The following is a 21683-nucleotide window of genomic DNA, read 5'->3' on the forward strand; positions in this document are numbered from 1 at the left end:
CAAATAAGGTTATAGAGTCAGATGAGATCAGAATCTGGACACAGCTGCCAGGCCAAGACTCTCCTGGTGGGAGAGAACTATCCATGGGATAAAGCCAATATTGCCCAGTCCTGTTCCAATCTTCCCAACCACCCCACCATACGGGGAGAGATGGCATGCCACGGCATGGAAAAGGCATGAAAGAGCAGGGAGGGGTTGAGGTAGAGTACATAACTTTACTCCACCAATTTACAGCTGGTGTACGGTCCCCGAGGGACCTTAGCCAACTGTTGGAAATCCACGCAGCCCCATGGTTGTTTTAATATATGTCAGGACCAGGATCATGACAGCTTCTGAATCAGGAATCTATAACCAATAGTCGTTGGCCACAGTTGTCTCATTTAGTAGACCTCAGTGCAGGAGAAAATCTAGCCCACACTGTTCATCTGTACATGCATTGTAATAATGCTGCATTTCAGGAATTGGAAAAGTGCAAATGGCTAATCTTAAAAAATACTCTCCCAAAAATATGGATTATGGGTAAATGTGTCAGGCATGCAATGTTTAGAATGAGCAGGATGTTAAACCACACTTAATGAGTAGGTAAATGTAATGGCCAGTGCCACTCAACCAATCTTTTCCCAGGAAAAATCTGAACCTGAGGTGTTACCAAGTGACAATTTGTTGAGATAGCATTAATTCTGTGACAGTTAATTATTGACAGATTTGAACAATTTTCTCTCTCAGTCAAAACCTGGCCCTATCCCAGAAGTGAGCAATTTACAACCAGAAAGGTAAATCTACCCACGTGCCTTTTTACTCCAAGTTTTAGCTTTCTCCCCTGACCTTTCCTCCCCCATAGTTACTGACAGCTTGTCCGTGTTAGGGATCTTTGCAGCTATGTAGCTACACTTCTGCAAATACTCAGTGGGGATGTGCTCCATGGGTGTAAAGCAGGGTGTTCATGGGTGCAACTTCAAACTGGAATACGCCCCACTTCATACCAGCATACCTACTCTGCAGCAGATACACTGATGTCATGGCTATATCATTGTGCAAAGATCCCTCCCGTAGACAAGTCCGGAGATCCTGGGAAGGGAAAAAACAAAAGAAAAGAAAATGAAATGAAAACAAGCTGAACATTTTTTCTGAAGAAGCCGAAGATCCCCTAGTGATCACCAACCCACGTCAAGGTGGTTACCCTGCTTAACCCCACTTGGCACAGAGTGGGAATTACCAAGGGGAGATCCATCTGGAGCTGCCTCAGATAAGAGGTGTCCAGTGTTAATAAACAGGCTTCCTCTACACCTCAGCAGGGCCTTCCTTTTCTAAACAGTCTTCCTTTAATGTTGTCAAATGTTTTTTTTCCATTTACTCAACAAGCACGCCTTTCACGGGGGAGGGACGGGGGGAGGGAGGAGGAGAGAAGTAGGGGTGATGAAAGAAAGAAAGAAAGAAAGAAAGAAAGAAAGAAGGCAGCACAGTTTCCAAACAAATTGGACACCTGCTTTGGAAAAGAAATTACTGACTCTAAAATTTCTCCCAGCTTAGCTATTTTGTTCAGCCCTTACATACATACAGCCATGACATGGAAACTGGCAAGGACTGCTATATTTTTTCTTTCCGAATCTAGTGAAAGAAAGAAAGAAAGAAAGAAAGAAAGAAAGAAAGAAAGAAAGAAAGAAAAATCTGGGCCAAGTTTTTAAAACCACACAACATTATTTTTATTACTGTACACACTCGTTGTAATATCTGGGAGGTCTTACACAAATATGTTATACCCCAAATGCCATGTACAGGGGATATGCAATCCAGCTGAGGTTAATGAATGAATGAGGTGCCCATGAAGGTTAATTTGCACAAATAAAAGGTCAAGGGACATCTTCAAAACAAAATATTGATTAAAGCAAGTTAAATGTTTTGACTTGAAGGAGACAGGAAGGATTAAAAAACAAAATAAAGCAGTATGTATAAGAAAGAACTGGAAAGAAAAAACACCACCCCCAGACACAAAGGAAATGGTAGAAAACATATCTGAATCAGCTAGTCATCTGCTAACAAGCTGCAAAGATTTCCAATGACAAGTTGTCACATTAGTTTAGTGAAACTGAAGCAGCACTTATCCCTTTTCCTGTGCTTAATCTCTCCGTGCGCTCCACAGAAACATGCTACCGCGTTTAATAGGATTAGTTTAGTTCACTTTCTCTTCTCTGGAGTGTTTTTTTTTTTAACAATTCTATTTCCATCAATACAAGATCCATGAATTGAACTGCCTTTTGCTGAACCACTTAGATGATATTTACTCTCCAGGTTGAAGGTATTCTGTTCCTAAAGGTTTGTCGTTGTTGTTGTTTTGGGGGTGGGGTTCTAGGGAGGGCTAGGGCAAGAGGTGAAAGACTTTAAATTTAATGGTTACAGATATTAGGGACCCTGTTCTCTCACACACAAACTGATGTAGTTCCATTGGGTTCAATGGAGTTACTCCTGATTTGCAGCAGTGTAAGTAAGAGCAGAATCAGGCCCTAAATGATCAGAGATTACTATCATAAATAGATAGATCTCTAACTTTTGTTGCTCTTGTTTTTTGTATACTAGAAGGTTTGCGCTCCATTTCAGAAGAGTAAGGTAAAAATTGTTCCACATTCTCAGCCCCTGTGTCCCTCGTTCTCAGCCCCAGTGTCATCTGTTTGATTGCTGAAGGAAAATTACTAAAGAAAAGGCCCTTTTAACAACATACCTTTATCATTTTCTATTGCACTGTGTTAGTACAAAGGAATGGAGGAGTCAGCAATGGTCCTGAACATATTTCTGAAGTTTTCTTCTGACATTTTTTCCCCTCGAAGAAAGAAACGTGTCACTGTGCAAAGCTGTCACCTTGGAATAAACACCATTGTTTTCAGAGAGGATGCAGAATTTGGGGGAAGTTTAAATCCTGAGGGTCTTAATTTTTCAGCAGATCTGACAAACCTCAAAACTTTAGGGACATTTGAGCTCTGGTTCTAACCTTTGTGAATCGGTTCTATAGCTGTAACAGGTGGGGGAAGGGACCCAAAAGATTTGCACGTACCCAAACTTTAGGTGCAAACTCTATGGCTGTGGCTTAGGATGAACGTTTGAGTTCCAACTTCCATATCGCTCGGGAAATAATCAGTGTCACTGCTTAAGTGAATCACCATCAACTAAAACGGGAGAGTGGACCATAGTCTGGAATCTCTTTCATACGCTAAGAGGAACTGCACTTGCAATTGCTCTGGGGTTGGGGGATGCGCTCCAAGGACGGAGCAGAAGCAGCATGTACCCTTCCTTGCCAGTGAGACGAAGCCGCTGCAGCTGGTGCTTGGAGGTAAGGGCGACACACGTGGCCCCAAGGGGCACTGATTCAACGCGAAAACCTGCCATACTCCACGTGCCCAGACAGCTGCTGGCCCAGGGACTTCCTACTCCCCTTCCTGCGCTGATTTGTGCGGCTCGGGGAGGCGGATCTAGTTTTTTGGAGGGGTTGGGGGAATATTTTTTTTTTGCTGCCGAGCCCTGGCACAGGCGCCTGCGTTAGCTGAGGCCGCAGCCTTTTCTCTGGTACGACTAAAAAGAGCGAGGGGAGTTCAGTGCAAGAGAGGCCTGGTGAGTGGAGAGCGTGCTTTTAATTATAGACGTGCTTTTTGATGCGCCACTGTTCAGGCTGCACACGCTTAGCGAGAAGGTTGCAAGGTGCAGGGCTGGAGCGAGGTCACCCATAGCCCCATTTGCAAAATGTTTCAATTCTAGCCAGCCTCAAGAGTCTTTTAAAAAAGGAAAGAATTCAAGAGAGTCATTCACCTGCCAAATTTAGCCTATCTCCCTGTGCTGTCTCACACACTTCTGCGCCCTTGTTCCAAAGCCCCTGCAGCACTCAGAGCTACAAGGGAAGACAAAATATGTCACCCATGCACAAGGAGTGGGGGGGGGCAAACAGAAACCTTTAGTAATATATTCCTCTCACTCTCTTTCGGTGCTTGGCCTTTAGCTGTACATTTGTTCCTGGCTTCCTAAGATTCTCCAAGCACAGGGTAACATGAGTATTACTTATGATTAATAGCATAAGCCTATGTGACATTATCATTCATTAAAATGTATTATTATTTCCCACCTGTTTAACCACTTATTTTGGGTGGGGAGGGGGATCTAAGTCTGCAGGGAGAAAGGGTGTTTATTTTCCACCTCTGCAGAAGCTGCCTTCTCAGTCCTCCAGCCAAAAGGTCGACTGCCTGTCCTGGTCGTTTTGCCTGCCGAAAGACAGCAGAATCAGACCCCCCCCATCTCACCCCCCAAGTGTTCTGAGTCCCCTCTGTATCCCAGCAGAATGTATGAAGTCCAGAAGTGCTGGGGGTGGTTGTACCTATACACAATGGTGTTGCATGCTTATTAGGACTGATTGTTTTTCTTGATCCCGTCTTGCCTTGCATTCCTCCCCGTAAGGCAACGTGAACTGGGATCGGGCTCTAACTGTGTAGTTCCCGATGATCCGGTTGGCAATCCGGAATTGTTGTTGTGTTGGAAATGAAAGAGCAGGAGCACTGAGCATGGGGTTTGGGAGGGGGGGAGGGGGGAAGGGCAACGAAACCGCAAAAAGAGATCATAAAGAAAAGCGAAAAAAGGCCAACCATTTAAATTCGATTTATGTCGAGAATAAATCAGGATTCTTATGTATAGTTTGCTACGTTCCGTCATGCATCGGAACACACTTCAAACCTGCTTATTAAAGCATTTTTAATACTATCACCTTTAGAAGAAAAAAAACTTTTCCTGAAAGGTAAATGCACATCGCTACTGCTAGTTCCTTAACTTTCATTATCGAGAACTTCTTGTGAATCCTCCTGGTTTGGGTCGCTTTCCCCGCCCCCCGCCCCCCTTTCTTTTGAAACGACACCTTTCTTCAATAAAATATCGCCGAGCCCATGTGGCAAGGAGAGCCAGTGTTTGCGGAACAAAATGGGTAAGTACGGTAACGCTGCAGTATTTCTGCGACTATTTGGAGGAATTACCCTGTTTAATAGACTCCCCATGTCACAGCCTACATCTACGGGAGTATGTGTTACCACTTTTGAGTGCAGTCCCTCGACTAGACAAGTAGATAGATTAGCTAGCCCACCAACCAGAGAGACCCCCGATTTTTTAAACTGCCACAAAAGGCATTTCAGTAATGCTGTATTGGGGAGAACATCTGGCACGATGGAATATCCAGTAAAGCCATATTTGATTTTTCTGGGATGATGAATGACATAGAGCAGCGTATCTCGCAAAATGCAGGAAAATAGAATGGTAACATCTATCAACATTGCAATCCTTTTTTAAAGGTCTAACTTAAAATAATGCAAACCAGGGCTTTAGTATCTGACCTTCGCTAGCAAACACAAAACCCTCCAGCTCCTTCACTTCATCAGGTCCTTTTCCCACCTAGAATCTCAGTAGGGAGTATGCGAGATAAAACGGATAAAGCAGCCGCACGTTACTTCTATTACATGGCACAAGTCACATTGAAAATATGTCCACCGAGACGTATGTCTTGACTTAAGGAAGAGAAGGTATCAAAGCAAAGATGTTCGGGTCAGGCTCAATTACATCTCAGATTTATTGTCACTAATAACGTAAAGATGGTCAGAAAGCTCGTTCGTGATCAGTCCTTAAGATTTGACATCTAACTTAGACTTTCATTTCATATTCTTTTACTTCTTGTCTGAGCACCTGACTCCAAGGGCCATCAGACTTTCTGCAGCAACAAAACCCCACGGGCCAACCACATGGGAGGTGGAGAAAGAGACTAATTTGTGGAAACAGTAGCAGGCTTGCCCTTAATTTTTTTTAAAAAGAAGTTAAAGGTAGGAACTTGTGTATGGGCTTGGCACAGAGAAGCTACCGTGGAGCTCTTCCCTCCTGGGTTAGGGGCCACGTGGATACAGTACTCCATGTGTGAGCTGGAGACGGGCACCCCTTTTATGCTGCCGTTTGTGGCGAGTCTGCTTTCCACTTCTTCTGTAGAGCGAGTGAAATTTCTCCGAAGGAGGGAATGGGATGAGGTTATGGAGGAGAAGGCACCACAAATGACATGACTGGTGGAAACTCAGCTGGGAACCAACAGAGATTGGCTCAGGGCTCGATCCTGCACCCGCTGAAGTTCATGGAACGGGTGCCCTGGAGTGCAGTGGCTGCAGGATCGGACCCTGGCTGAACAGCCCGAAGGAGGGTGGGTTCAGAAAGAGGAAAGGCAAAGGGGAAGCCATTGCTGTGGCGGCTGCCCTCTGCTGCTACAGCAAGCAGAGAAGATCCTGTGGCCACGCTGCCACCGATGCTGATTTCCAAACTCTGCCAAGAAAGTAACGTGTGGTGTGAGATGAAAACATCCTAAATTCCTCTTACAAGCGCTCTTCGGAACAGGAACATCATGCGTAGATGGGAAGCAAGTGCCTCCACTTTTATTATGTCTAATCCGAAACTTTCAGGTCTAGAGAGTTTTGCCTCAGTAACAGTTTGTAGTGCAGCTTCCTTCTCTGGTTATTCACTTAGCCAGCAACTCAGGTGCGGCTGCTCCTACAAACCTGTTTGTTAGGGCTTAGGGGCCAATTACATTTTACCAAGCGATTTATGCCCACGCCTGAAAGAAAAAAATGACTTGTTTTTTGTAAGTGTCAAATAATTGCATTCCAGTTTGAGTCTTGTTGCACTGTTGCACTGAGATATGCAGACAAATGCACTCACCTTCTAGCCACTTTCTTTCAGTAAATTTTTCCACTGAACGGTTGCCCCCTAGTATTTGTGTTTCATCTCTATTTAGTGAAATACTAAATTGCACAAGTAAGAAGAGGGGTAAATGGTAACGTCAGGTAGCACGAATAATTGGAACTCTTCAGTCACCCCAAGAACTTTTTTTTATTAAAAAAATACAAGCTTCTTGAGAGCTGTAATGTAAAAAAAAAGGAATCTTGAACTAGAGGCAGAAGAAGAAGTAGAATGGGGCAATACAGAATACACGTTGGCTATATGGGATCCAGTCCTTTAGGCCTGAGTGAAATTATGGATTCTCTAAGCAACATCTCACCATGTGGTTACCACCATCTGTTAATATCTTGATATTGGAAAGTTTGGTGCCTCAGGCGAAGCCGGGGCTGGCTAATGGATCAGTTTCGGATAATATTACATTCTAATGATAAAAGTTTTCACTTTTTTCCTCTATGAATAGTAGGCTATCTACTAAATGATGAGCTCACTCCACAATACTGCAATGTGGGGAGCTGTAATTAGGGGCTTTTTATCTGTTGTATTTTCTTGTGATTCATGACTTTGGCGGAAGGAGGGGGAAGAAGAAGGAATGGTTTAACTAGAGGCAGCTTTACGTTTTCTCGTTGCTCCCTGAGCGCTATGTTAAATGTTTATTCCAAGTGATATTAAGCGATCATTTCTGTTTACATTTAAGCTGTTAGTTAAACAAACATCACTTCAGAGGGGCATAAGCAGTCGGGTTCCCACTAGGGAATTCCTGCAGCTGCCACTGCTACTGATCTTCTGGCATTTCGCTTCCGAACAAGTCCAGGTTGGTTGGCTGTTCCATGGGTATCTATGGCTAGAAACCCCCTGAGCTGACAGCCTGCACTTAGAGTGACAGCTCCTCGGCTGGACACGACGATTATTAGTAATGGGAGTTGACTTTGACTTTCTGGTTTGTTTTCAAATGGGATGTAAAGAAACAACAAGCAAGCAAGCCAAACCAGGAGCAGAGAATGGAGCAATCGCCTTTATGCGTCCACGTGGAGGGTAAATAGCCACCACTATCCCTTTGAACACTGGTAAGGCAGCGGTTTTCAAAGCACAAGCAGCATTAAGTACATTGCTGCACCTTTTGTTAACAGTTTAGTGGCCGGGAAGGCTTCTAAACTTGTGTTAACTCTTTGAAATAATGGAGGGGGGGGATACACAGCACCGGAGCGTGTGGATAGCGTGTTGTCCCATAACTGATGGCTGACTTTTCCGCGTCACCTAACGCATCAGACAACAGATGGGGGAGTGGGATCAGATATTCGGGAGCTTTCTCTTTGGAGAAAGAGGGACGGGGAGCTGCAGCCTAAATAGAGACGGGGGCTGTGAAATTTCAGCCACCCACAGTATATGGATGGCTGGTGACAGGTCCGCGCGCCGCAGCACAAATCCAGGTGTCAAGGCTGGAAGCTGCGGCTCTCCTTTAACGAGACAGATCCTGGTGGGGGGGGGAGGAGAAGAGGGAGAGATCCCTGCGTCGCCGCATAACGTAGCCAGCAGAGCAGAGGGCGAGGCACTGTACGCCAGGTCTGCCCCAGAAGGGAGGGGAGGCGCAGGTTTCATACTGGGAGCTGCTGGAGTGGCCGGGGTCAGAGCACCACGCCTGCTGCACTCGCCCGCCGCTGCCTGCAGCGTTGCACAGCCTGCTCCCCAGAACCTCCCTCCCAACGCAAACAGTTCCACAAACTCCCCCCGGCATTGCGCTCAAGTAGCAACCCAGCCCCGCCTGGGCTGAAGTGCCCATCGGTCCTTTCCCGCGAGACTCCACTTCTCACCGGCTCAGGGGTTGAGAAGTTTAGCTCGCTCTTTTTTCTTAAACTCCCGCCTGGGCTTTGAGTGGCGAGCGCCCGGGCACTTTGTTTTAACATTGTTTGATGCATGATGCAGAAAATCAGAACAAAGAGTGAACCAACTATAGAAGTTACCCAGTCCCCAGAAATTAGCCTGGCTGACCTTGAAAATATCCCCAAATAGGACATTTAGGTCCATTAACTGGGGATCTTCAGAGACGCAAAATGCTAAACGCACGGACTGCGGTGTGTGCATCTATTTGGCAACTGTTTTAGCAATGTCATGAGACAGAGAAGTAAGTTAATATTTTAACAAATACATAAATCAAGAGACGGATATTTATTTTCACACACATATTAAACACTGTTCTTACCTTTCTCAAAGCGGTTTAACCTCTCTGCTCTGACTTTTCCTTCCAAAGGTTTCTTTTCCCCTCTTTTCCTGCGGTGTGGATGCCTAGACATTTTTAAAGCAAACTTCAACATCATCCGTTTCAAACAGGGGGATGATTCTCTTACAGAAATTAACATGTCCGAGTATTAACATGTCTGTGTCTTTACTGTTAGCACACGTCGTAAATCTGCGCTAACCAGTGTAAAACCTGACCGCACTCTGATCTAATTACATTCCAGAGATATTGGGAAGATACTGATTTCCCCCCCCCCTACTGATTTACAGCAGAGTATATAGTTCAATCGGTGTTCAATTAGCTAGGTATATATTTAAGTTGATCTGAACTTTAGGTGCAGGCTTTTATGATGTCTGAGTCAGAGAAGTCCATAGTAAATACAAGTGAGGAGCAATTAATCTTGTTTATTAAAAGCCATTTGTTTGGACACGGTGCAACCTGATGCTCTTTTTTGCTCGTTTGTTTTCTGTCTCACAAGTGATAAGTTAAATGTTGGGCTCAGTTAAAGTTGCAGCATCACATTCAATAGAAAGTGAATTCTCTTTACGCCTTGTATTTAAGATTGATACGAAGTTTTGAAATAACTATTTTTTTAAAGTTTGTAACTAGTGCATCAAAAAGTATGTAAGTACTGTATCCAAACAGGCATTCCTACACAGTAACTGGCTGGGGTTATTGTGTCAGGGTTGCAGGAAATTTGCCTTATATCTATTGTGCTTTGGCTTTTTTTTTTTAATGCTACTATTGCTCTAGTTAGTATATGATGCTGCCAGAGATGATTACCCACCACTTCCTAAACATTCACAGCAATGATAGCCCTGGAACAGGGACAGATTGGCTTCCAACGTGTACAATTCCCCTCCCCACCCCCAGTCTGCTAGAATAACGGAAAGAAAAGAAAATCTAAAATCTTAGTGAATAACGTTGGGGTACCTTGGTCAGCACTCCTCACTTTGCTGAAGACTTTTCTCTATTTCATTTTTTTTAGTTACTTTATCTTGAAATACCCCCGCCCCCAAATTACTAAATAGCTGAGGTAGGGTGTCTCCTTTCATTTACTTATCCATAACTGCGGTGCAGCTTTTGCTGTGCAGTAACATCACCCAGACGAGCTTTGCTGCTCTTTAGGTAACTGATCTGCCATGCACTGCAGGACCTGGAGTGAGTGGCAAGATTCAGAAGTAGATCAAGTGCTGCTCTTAGCTGCTGCTGCTTGCAGATGGCTCTCTCAATGGACGCACCAGATTAGGTGATAAAGTCTCCTTCCCCGCAGCACTGGGTGGGGGGCTGGGGAAGGGATCCAGTTTCTCCTCCTCTTTCTCCCCCCACCCCTCTTTTTTTTTTCCTCCCAAGTTCTCGGTTCACTATCCCCCCTTCCATCCGAAGGAGCCTCCCGATTGGGCGCTTGGCCTGGCTCACGTCATTCAGACTGTGACGTGTAGTCTTCCTGTTTCCTTCAGCTGTGTCTTAAAGTAAATCTTGTTGTGGTGCGGAGCCCTCAGCTGCGCGAGGCTGCTCTGCTGCCTGCAGAAATCATAGACAATTGCAGCCAGGGAGAGGAGTGCGGCGCAAACGAGCTCTTCCCTCCCCCCTCCTCTCTCTCTCTCTCTCTCTCGCACTCACACACACACTCTCTCTATCTCTCTCTCCCCTGCATACTCACCCATTCTCTTTCTCACACACTCACTCACCCTCCCTTGTCCAATTATAATATTCATCAGCAGCAGGCTATCAGGCTCTCTCTCTCTCTCTGTTTTCCTCTCTCTTCCCACCGGCACAAAAAAAAAATAGACTCACTTCCATCGCTTTTGCACTGAGTAAGTATTTCTCTCCCCCTGTTCACCTCCTTCCTCTTTTTTTAAAATATTTTCCTCCAGCACTTGCATGGGCTGTTTAAATGATACCAAATAATCCCCAGCAAAATACCGGTCACCAGTGTCAAACGTGTGCTGCTTTTTCCGGGAGGTGGGGGGCGATTGCGATGACTTGGTTATAGAATAATAACAATAATCCAATAACTAAAGCAGTAGCGATTTGTTACCCCGAAGCTTCAATGGAACCATCACTCTAGCCTGCCCGGTCCGAAAGAGTAAGTGCCCTGGTTGTTCTGGGGTGAGGTTGTTTGTCTCTTCTCTGCTTGTCTCCGTTTCTGCCACCTTTTGTTGACTCTCCTCGTTTTATTTTATTTGTGTGTGTGGTTGGAGGGCACTTTGCTGGGGATGGAAAATGCGGGGAGTATTTTACTTCTTTTTGTTGTTCCGAGCTTCCCCTTCTTTCCTTCTTCCCATCCCCCCCTTTTTAAACTCCTAGTCTGCTCCTATGAGCCTCCTCTTTGTCTTGTTTATTATAGCTGCCTTTCTTTTTGTCTGTTCCAATTTGCTTGTCATTTGCATGTCTCTACTTCTCCTTTTTTTTAACCCTCGCCGGGCAGGGCAGGGGCTTTTTCATTATGAGTACTTTTCATTCCAAAGGGTGGGACGATCTGAGAATTGTGGAAATGTACAGAAAATGTGATCGAGCGAGCGCGTGAGAATAGATCAGACGCAAGTTTCGGGATAAGGTTATTAGCGATCCGTAGTGAGGTTAGGGATGCCGGCACTTTTCTTTGAAAGGGGATTTTTTTTCATGTTGGTGGAGATGTGTTGTTTTTTTTTAATCTGATGACTGACCAAAACCACTTTGCCATGTGTGTGAACTGAGTGAAAATGCATGAGGAATCGGTTCCTTCTGAATGGGTCTGTACTAGCCCTTGTAGAAGGGGGAATGGGACAGAGGTGTGCTTTAAGTTTAGCTAAGTCTTGAAAGGGGGGGGGCGTTTGAAGAGTAGATCTTAAGACGTGAAGCCTTGTTTGGACAGTGGGTTTAATCGCTGGGTGTGGATTGTATGTACAGTTTGGGCACAAACTCAGTGTGGGAAGCGTTTGTCTCTAAGAAGCTGAGCATAAATGGGCTTCCTGCTCAGACGGCGTTTGCTGGAGTGGGTCTTTGTAAGTTAAGAGAAAGTTAGAGTCTGTAGGGAGCGTGCAGGCTAGAATCGCGGGGAGTCTGTCCGAGGCAGAATTGCACGGCAGGTGGGGATGTGGGGACTGGAAATCTTGGCAGGAGGAGCAGAAAGGAGTCCGTGCACGTTTCCCGGCTGCAAAGCAGCCGTCGAGCACCAGTTTGCTCGAGAACTCTGCCTGTGAGGCAGTTCTGGCAGCCCCGATGGGCTCTTAAAACCAGACGGTCGCCCCCTTCTTTCTTCTCCACAGCTAATGAAAGGTACCGAGAGCCGCATTAAATGCGCATGGGCAGTGCCAGACAGGTGTGTTGTGTCAAGAAAGACAGGTGCAAGTTTCTCTCGCTCACTGCAGCTCCTCAGCCCAACGACTGTTACTGCGAGCTTTATGAATTTATGATGCATTGTTAGCCAGGACTGTCTGCTTCAGTGGCTAAAACCTGAGTGGGGGGGGGTATGTTTGGTTTAAACCTTGCCCTGGGAAATCTTTAGGGCCCTGGAGAATATTGACAAAGAGTACAGAGCAGGTTCTTTAAAGTCTCTTTCAAAAGATGCACAGACCACATCTAAGTGGTTACTTTTGAAAGTTGGTAGTCTAACTTCATGCATCTTGTCAGCCTGACTTCTGACATCTGTTTTCCTTGTATTTGATCTCTATCGTGTAGGCAGAGAGATCTTGGGTAATGTATTTAGGCTTTAAAAAATCCAAAGATGTCTGCCTCTAAAATGGCCAGAAATCACACCTGAGACCAGAATTAACCTGTCTGAGTTCTACATGCTATGCATATCTTCTCCATTTCAAGAAAGAATAGGTAGGGACGCTCAGATTAATATCTCAATAAAGCAGGATCTGTCAGTCATATAAACTGTACATGGTAGTGGGCAATGTTTGCAGGCTAGAGAATCCTTTGAATATTGAGTATAAGTTGGGGAACGTATACTAAGTTTGGCACAGATTCCAAATGTGTACAATGGGCATTTTGTATTTCTTGCTATGAACAGTGTATCTCCAATGTATGCGGTTTATGTACAGCATGTGATTATGTGTGTGTACTTTCCCACAAACACTGTATACACATACACATTTACTACCCTATAAGAGAAGAGCTAATATTGCCTAATAGGTCAATGGAGGGTTTTAGAAATAGAGCAATTTAACTATTAGATGTAAAAACTTGGAAGGTTTGTTACTTCTGTTATCCTGACAGGTCTGACAGTATGTAAAACGAATCACACTAAGGTAGATTTCTTACATGTAAATTTGCATGTGGCACATGTCCTTTAGGTCTTATGCTTGCAGGGTTTTTTTTATAATCTGTCACCAAGCATATAAAGTTTACTGCCATTGATGCCCATTTCAGGATTTATTTCATGTGCTTTTCTTCCAAAGCTTACCTCTAATAGCTAAAATATTTATAAATACTCAAAAGTAGACACGTGAGTGCTAACAGGTTACTGAGTTGAACTACAATAAAAAGGCACAATGTATACACTTTTGTTACCCATTCCTTACTAAATTATGCTGCAAATCATATAACATTCTATGAATGATGCTATCTGTATATAACTTTTCTATAGGTCAAAAGCTAAGGAGGCCTTTTAATGTACATTCTGATTTTTTATGTTCAGTTAGTAAATTAAATAATCATAGACACAATCAGATTTGAAAGAGATGCCTTATTTGTGTTTAGTTGCAGAATTAAAGAATATTACAAGTTATATTCCTTAAATCAGGATTTAGTCTATCCCTAAGTATACTGTATTGACTATTTGATTCAAACATTCTGATTTAACGGCATAATGTAATTTTGAAAAGACACCTAGGCTAGCCTGAGTTGAGTTTACAGGAGGAATCTTGTGAATCTTACAGCTTGGTAAATGCCTGGATTCCATGTGGACTTTAAAAAATTGTTTAACTGCTCATGAAGAACATAAAACTGGTTTGTAAGGAGAACAGTAGCGACATTTTTGTACCACGGGTAGGCTTGTTGTCTCTTTCCCAGTTGGACGAACTGTTTATCTAAACAATGCAGCCTGCAGATACATGACCACAGGGTATGTTTCTCCTCAAACCAGTGAAGGCCTAAACCAGTAAGATGTTGAGTGCCACCTGAGATGTGTCAAGTAACCTCAATTCCCAGGACAGTCAATGGGAGTTGAGGATGCTCAGTACTTCACAGGAGTTGCCGTGGATGGGCTGGATTGAGCCCTACATGTCCATGTTCTTAAAGGGGGATTGTATTTCTGTTTTGAGATAAAGACTAGCTCAGGTAGGTCCAAAGTTAATTAGTTGAAATTTTTTACTTTTTGGTGTGGAGGAATAAAGGAGCTATTAGTGCACCTAGAGTTGTTAATTATTTCTATTCTGTTTAAAATTCCTCCATAACAGCATCGCAGCTAAAGGAGATAGAATTCTTGACAACGAGGGTCACCCTATTTGAAAATGTCCATGAAAACCATTCAAAAAATTAGTAGAAAACCACTATTGCTAAGGAACAATTATTAATTTTACACAAAATAATTTGTCACTTTGTACTTCTCAATAGTGCCGTGGAGTGATTTTTAGCACCAAAACAGATTCATGATATAGAAGTGTAATGTGTTCTTCAGGTGTATCTATCTTTTTGTTGGGGGAAAGGGGGGGGGGTGAATACGACTATCTGAAATCGCTTTCATCTAACGTGCCCTGGCTTATTCTGCCAAAATCTTGTCCAGTATAACCCTTTCATTTTAAAGTTTTGAATGTTCCTATTATCAAGAACATGTTACATTTCTTTAGTTGCATTACCATAAAAAGCAGAGAACAAACTTACAGACACCTGAGCAAAGATAGTAGTTGGCTGATAAAGAGACAGAATGAACAATTTTCAGCTCTGCAGGATGATGTTCCCCTGGAATTCCTCAGTGCATATACCTCATATTCAGAGCTTTGGTACTGTTTATCCAGTTGGTTATTTCGTATCAATTGAGTACCAAAGGCTTTAAGTTGTCAGTACAGATTCCTTCACAGCTATTCAACTTTAAATAAGCTTGTCATACTTACTAAACTTTATAGAGAAGTTTTCCTGGATTAAACTAGAATAGGTATCTAGTATCCAATGTATAATCTAGAATATTTATTATATCTAATATGAATGATCAAACTAGATATTGCATAAATTTATTTCTTTCTAACAACTACAGCAAAATACCTGACATCATACCCCATTCTACAGACATCTGTATTAATAGATTTTAGGACAATGAATCCTTGAGATGTCTAGAAAGAAAGCTGTTTGCAAATTTATGTTATATTGGTTTGTACCTAATCATGTAAATGGATATTGATTATATACATGTCTTGTGGATGTTACATTTCTCAGAAATTGACCATTATTACAGATCTATTCTTAAACTTCTTGTAATGAGATTTTTTTAAAGGTAGGTAGAATAATATAAGCTACTCTATCAGATGGATTCAGAGAGGTGCTGAGCACCTTATTTCACATTGAAGTCCATGGAAACTGAGAGTGTTCGCTATCTTGCAGGAGGCGGTCAGCACCTGACAGGATCAGGCCCCTACATGGAACTACATAAGTGTTTAGGGTTGATATAATGAAAAATACACTTGGCAGAGAGGAAATGTCAAAAGTGACTTGTAATACAAAGTAAACCTTAATGATTTTAAATTTAAATAATTGAAAAATTGTCTTTCCTTTTTAAAAAAAAATACATTAAAAAATGGCTTATAGTAGGTGATTCTCTAAATATATATTCCTGAATGGGTGTACACAGACACAACCATGTAGGTAGGAAATATAGTGCGGATGAAATATACAGACAAAGTAGGAATGTTTTTTCTTTCCAGTATTAAAGTCTTCCTATAATATCTGTGTCATATCCAACGAACACATTCTTGCTGAATTGGATTTTGCATTCTGCTGTCCATTGTGTTCTATTTTCCTCTGGATATGAACTCATTTTGGCCCCCTTAAGCCAATGATATGAGCCGATATAATTCAATGGCTAAAGTAGAAGTGTTTCTCGTTATTTAGACTGAGAATAGTGCACATCTTAAGACAGAAACCCCGTAGGCTTTCCTGAATACCAGGAGCAACCCAGAAATATTTACTGCACAGGGTGAGAGAAGCACCCTCAACCTCTAATAAGAATGGGAGAGAAAAAGGGTGCCACATTCCAGAGCACCTCCAATACGTTAAGGGAAAACTGATTTCCCTCATGGTGGTAGAAGTGAGCTGGTGAGCAGTTGTTAAGGCATGGTTTGTGGGAGAGGAAAATGGAAGCTCAGGAGAAAGGATGCGTAGCGATGACCCTATGACCTGTTTCAGCCAACCTATTTCCTGAGTCACTGCCTCAAGGATACAGCAGGCCCTCTTTGTGTACGTCCTTGGTTGGGATTGGGCAAGAGAGACGGAAGTTCTGTTCAGATGCCCAGAATCCGCTAGGAAGTGCATAAAACACAAAACTTGACATTAGATTTTGATATGAGTCTGGGAACGTATTGCTGGATTTTAATCAAGCATAATTTCACTATACAGCAAAGGAAGGAAAAGCACATGGTACAGTTTTTTTTTCTCTTGGTAATGATTATTTTGAAGCTAAAATGCCCGTGGGATATTTTACATACAGAGGCAAAAGCTCTTAACGTTTCCTTACTGCTATTTCATGTAGCTTGCAAACTCATATACTTTAAAGAGGAATGTAAACATTCTCCCTGTTTCTTATTGGACCAATATTCTCTTCTGGTGTAGATGAATGCCACCGGGTGACTTGAGTGGAGTCATCCGTTCTCACCAGCAGAGAATTTGGCTTTTCATGTATGAAAATCATTTTTCAACTCCAGTCTAACTGTCAATAAGAAGGCCTGGGATGTTAGGTCCTGTTCCTGTCCTTGTTGCAGTTAATGGGCATTTTGCCATTGACTTTGATGGAAGCATGATGGTATCCGTCATAAATGCCCCTCCAATCAGGACCTGATTCTGCCACGCTCACTTGCATCGAATAGTATCTTGCTATGTGAGTAATGCCATTGATTCCAGTGGAATTACTTGCAGAAGAAGACACTACTCAACATGAGTAAGGGTTCAGAATTGGGACCACAGTGATTTGCCATGTGACTTTTTTGTTTTTTAATTCCATAGCCTCGTTTGCTTCAGGCACTTTTTATATTAACAACAATTTCTGCACAGAGTGCTGGCAGCAATGATTGGGTCTAGATTTCCAGTCCGAATTCAGGGAATTTTTATTTTTTATTTTCCCCTCCTGGATACAAGGAGTCAGTAAGATAAACAAGCATCATGTTCCTTTCGGAACAGTCTTTGACGCAGAAGCTCTGAAAATTCTTTTAACACATCCAAAATACATGGGCAAAGACCATAGAATGAACATAGCATTTTTAAATACTTTTTTTTTCAATCTAAGCACTGCCTACTATCTTGATTTTTACAGATTATTTCATGCTGAAATTATGCCTATTTGCATGGATAGTCATTCTTTAAAACTAGCCACAGATGCAGTCCTAGGGAGCACGTAGATGTTTTTACAGGTGAACCGAAAGAGATGGGAGCAATTCCAAAAAGTCTGCATGCTGCCTTTGGCAATATACCCTGTTATTGTGAAGATTGTGCACTGTTAAGCAAATGTGAAGTTTAATGTTAGATAAACACAGCATGAAAAATATTTTAATGTTATTTAGTATAGTGTTAAATTTTAAGAAACAGGAAGAGACATTGCACTTCATGTGCAATGTGCATTTAGCATCACTAGTTAATAAGTCACAAATTATGTCAAGAACCTTTTATAAAATGCAAGGAAGTGTTATCTTTTTATACTGTGTTCCTGGGAAACAATGAGAGTTCATATAAAAAGAAGGTGTCTTCCTTTCTCATGCAGTTAATTGATGTTATATTCTTTCATCTTTCCATATTTTTTCTCTTCTGTTTTTGCATGTCACCGGAAATAAGATTTTGTGTATCCAAAATGTAACATATAAGAATGGCTTCATTGGGCATTTGAGATATTATTTTTGGAGCCTGTTCTAAAACAGAGCTGTAACACTGAAAAATGCCTTGATTTTGCTTATGCAAACAATGTAATGCCCTATATCATAGCTTATGAAATGTGAACATTTCGTGCTTTAGCACTGGGATTTACTTTTGAGAATATAAGTTACCAAAAAGGGCAGAGTATTTGGAGAATTTAAAACACCACAATGGCAATTCAGTGGCATCTGCTAGGTTATATTAATGATATTCAGTATTTTTGCTTTCTCTTTTATATATATATATATATATATATATATATATATATATATATATATATATATATATATATATATATATATATTCTAATCCTGACCATTAAAAAAAAAATCTTAATGCATTTTGATTCACTGAATAAATGCTGCCTTAATGATTTAAGAGAGTTTTTGCAACATAAGTATTAAATGTGTGTATGTTTTCTATGCTTCTCTCACTCACGCATACATCACCCTTTGTGAAATTAAGTAAAAGTTGTTATTTTGACCTTCGGATGTTTATTTATTAGTTCTTTTCTTTTAGTCTTAGAAAATACAATTACAGTTTTTACATTGCAATTGATATTTTTTTAATCCAAATTTTATACAGCTTCTTGGTTTAACAATAAATCTTAAATAAGGACTACTTTCATCTTCTTTTGTAACATGTATCTCAATGCCCTAAATTTAATCAATTGGTTGTCAGAGGCTGTGTTCTTCTAATCTACTGTTTCTTCTGAAGATAAACAGTATCATTTTAGGCATTTGTGCAAGAGAATCATATTACTGGTGCTTAAGCAGTTTTTGCTTTTTTAAATCTTAATCCATCTTAAACCAGTGGAGCAGAAATATTTAAAAATGTTTCATTTCAAGCAGAGTGCATAATACATTGCAATAATTGTAATGTGCCATAAATCCCAGAGCCTATGCATTTTGCATTTTATTCAGGATTGAGGTCAGGAAATTTGGAGAAATTTAAAGAAAATGATTCATCAGTCCTTTTGTTCTGTTGGCCAGGGTCCCAGGATTCTTGAGCTGAGCCCAGCTGACAAGCTTTTGAAGATGGCACAATAACAGTCCAGTGATGCCTGACCATGACAGCACAGCCCTCTTAAGCAGGCAAACCAAGAGAAGAAGAGTTGATATTGGAGTGAAAAGGACGGTAGGGACAGCATCTGCATTTTTTGCAAAGGCAAGAGCAACATTTTTTAGTGCCATGAATCCCCAAGGTTCAGAGCAGGATGTTGAGTATTCAGTGGTGCAGCATGCAGATGGGGAAAAGTCAAATGTACTCCGCAAGCTGCTGAAGAGGGCGAACTCATATGAAGATGCCATGATGCCTTTTCCAGGAGCAACCATAATTTCCCAGCTGTTGAAAAATAACATGAACAAAAATGGTGGCACAGAGCCCAGTTTCCAAGCCAGCGGTCTCTCTAGTACAGGCTCAGAAGTACATCAGGAGGATGTATGCAGCAACTCTTCAAGAGACAGCCCCCAAGAGTGTCTTTCCCCTTTTGGCAGGCCTGCTATGAGCCAGTTTGATATGGATCGGTTATGTGATGAGCACCTGAGAGCTAAGCGTGCCCGGGTTGAGAATATAATTCGGGGTATGAGCCATTCCCCAAGTGTGGCATTAAGGGGCAATGAAAATGAAAGAGAGATGGCTCCACAGTCTGTAAGTCCCCGAGAAAGCTACAGAGAAAACAAACGCAAGCAAAAGCTGCCTCAACAGCAGCAACAGAGTTTCCAGCAGCTGGTTTCAGCTCGAAAAGAACAGAAGCGAGAGGAGCGCAGACAGCTGAAACAGCAGCTGGAGGACATGCAGAAACAGCTGCGCCAGCTGCAGGAAAAGTTCTACCAAATCTATGACAGCACTGATTCCGAAAACGATGAAGATGGTAACCTGTCTGAAGACAGCATGCGTTCAGAAATCATGGATGCTAGAGCAAGGGATTCTGTTGGCAGGTCAGATAATGAAATGTGTGAGTTAGACCCAGGGCAGTTCATTGATCGTGCAAGAGCCCTGATCAGGGAACAAGAAATAGCTGAAAATAAGCCTAAAAGAGAAGGTCCTAAGGAAAAAGAACACAGGCCAAACTCTTTCCATCCAGAAGGCAAACATTTGGCTGAGACCTTGAAACAGGAACTGAACACTGCCATGTCACAAGTTGTGGACACAGTGGTTAAAGTTTTCTCATCCAAGCCCTCCCGCCAGCTTCCTCAGGTCTTTCCACCTCTTCAAATCCCTCAAGCAAGATTTGCAGTTAATGGGGAAAACCACAACTTCCATACCACAAACCAGCGCCTGCAGTGCTTCGGTGATGTCATCATTCCAAACCCACTAGATACATTCAGCAATGTGCAGATGCCTAATTCCACAGACCAAACAGAAGCACTGCCCCTCGTAGTTCGCAAAAACTCATCTGACCAATCTGCATCAGCCCCACCGCCTGGTGGCCATCACGCTTCTCTGCATCAATCTCCACTCTCAGCTACCACGGGCTTCACCACTTCTTCTTTCCGCCATCCCTTTCCACTTCCCCTCATGGCATACCCGTTTCAGAATCCCTTAGGTGCTCCATCTGCCTCCTTTCCAGGGAAAGATAGAGCCTCCCCAGAATCCTTAGACTTAACTAGGGAGACCACGAGTCTGAGGACCAAGATGTCGTCGCACCATATGAACCATCATCCTTGTTCACCAGCACACCCTCCCAGCACAGCTGAAGGTCTCTCTTTGTCTCTCATAAAGTCTGAGTGTGGTGACCTACAAGATATGTCTGAAATCTCACCTTACTCGGGAAGTGCAATATCCTTTTCTAAAAAAAATATAATCGGTTGCAATACCAGGCCCAATATGTGTAAGTTTGCTTTCCTCTTTTGTTGGGTAACTTAAGACAAACTTCACTGCATACATAATTGTATGCAATGCTTTCATACAGAGTATTTCTGGTAATAGGACATTCTAAGATGGAGTAGCCAAGGACTTGTAAGCGTAGTGATTAAATAAAGTATCAGGTAGTGAACAGTGCTGCTTCAGCCAAAACGTTCTGCTCTTTCCCTATATCACCTGCCTGGCCTATTTTCAGGGAGAACTTTAAACAGATTCCTTCCTCTCCCCCTGTAAAACATTTGCTTCAATTATAACAGAAAGTAAGAGAGGTTTCAGGGCCCAGCTGTGTGGAACTTTTCCTCCTGTCGGTGAGCTCTTCCTCACCCGGCTAGTCCCGCTGCAGAAAGTAGCAACGCTTGCATGAGTAAGTGCTCACAAATGTAAGGGCTCCACAACTGGGCCCTTTATTATGGGGGAAAATGGGACGTCTTATCCCTCAGTGTCTCCCTGCTGAAAACATTTAACCTTCCAAATGATTTTTTTAAAGCCAAAGTAAGCCCGACCCATTTTAACAGTGTCGTTCCCGACTCTCACAAAGAACAAACAGTTGGTTGGTTGTAAATCATCAGTTCGGCTCTCAAGTGAGTAAACAAACAAAACACAAAAGATACAGGTACTGATGTATTCAAGCTGCATCAACTTCTTTCCCCCACCCAGAGGTCTGTTCCTCAGCTCTTGTGCAGCTGCCTGCTATGCATGATTAACCTCTGTTCAGCCGTACACAGAAATCTTTTGTCCTAACATACACAAAGCAAATTATTTTGGAAAGCTAGGGAGCACAGTTAGATATAAAACTTCAGCTGTATTACATTTA

At 42.4% G+C, this 21683-nt stretch overlaps 1 protein-coding gene and 1 long non-coding RNA gene across 10 annotated transcripts in view; one reads left to right on the forward strand and one right to left on the reverse strand.

The window, feature by feature from the left end:
- Window positions 1–10328, reverse strand: part of LOC120401694 — a 52151-nt gene extending 41823 nt beyond the window's left edge. For both annotated transcript variants that reach the window (XR_005596654.1, XR_005596653.1), the window contains exons 1-3: window positions 9899–10328; window positions 8930–9012; window positions 996–1068 (exon numbers count right to left, since the gene is read on the reverse strand). This is a non-coding gene — a long non-coding RNA (uncharacterized LOC120401694). The remainder of the gene's footprint in view (window positions 1–995; window positions 1069–8929; window positions 9013–9898) is intronic.
- A 131-nt stretch (window positions 10329–10459) lies between these two features.
- Window positions 10460–21683, forward strand: part of PROX1 (prospero homeobox 1) — a 54158-nt gene continuing 42934 nt past the window's right edge. For 6 of the 8 annotated variants that reach the window (XM_039531517.1, XM_039531521.1, XM_039531523.1 and 3 more), the window contains exons 1-2: window positions 10460–10782; window positions 18997–20785. In XM_039531517.1, coding sequence (XP_039387451.1) covers window positions 19064–20785 — 1722 coding nt within the window. In that variant the 5' untranslated portion in view covers window positions 10460–10782; window positions 18997–19063. Of the gene's footprint in view, window positions 10783–11031; window positions 11055–11678; window positions 11701–18996; window positions 20786–21683 lie in introns of those variants that run through there. The other 2 variants (XM_039531520.1, XM_039531519.1) reach the window with 2 other exon arrangements.

The sequence above is a fragment of the Mauremys reevesii genome, linkage group 3 (assembly GCF_016161935.1).
Source record: "Mauremys reevesii isolate NIE-2019 linkage group 3, ASM1616193v1, whole genome shotgun sequence".
Lineage (NCBI taxonomy): Eukaryota > Metazoa > Chordata > Testudines > Geoemydidae > Mauremys > Mauremys reevesii.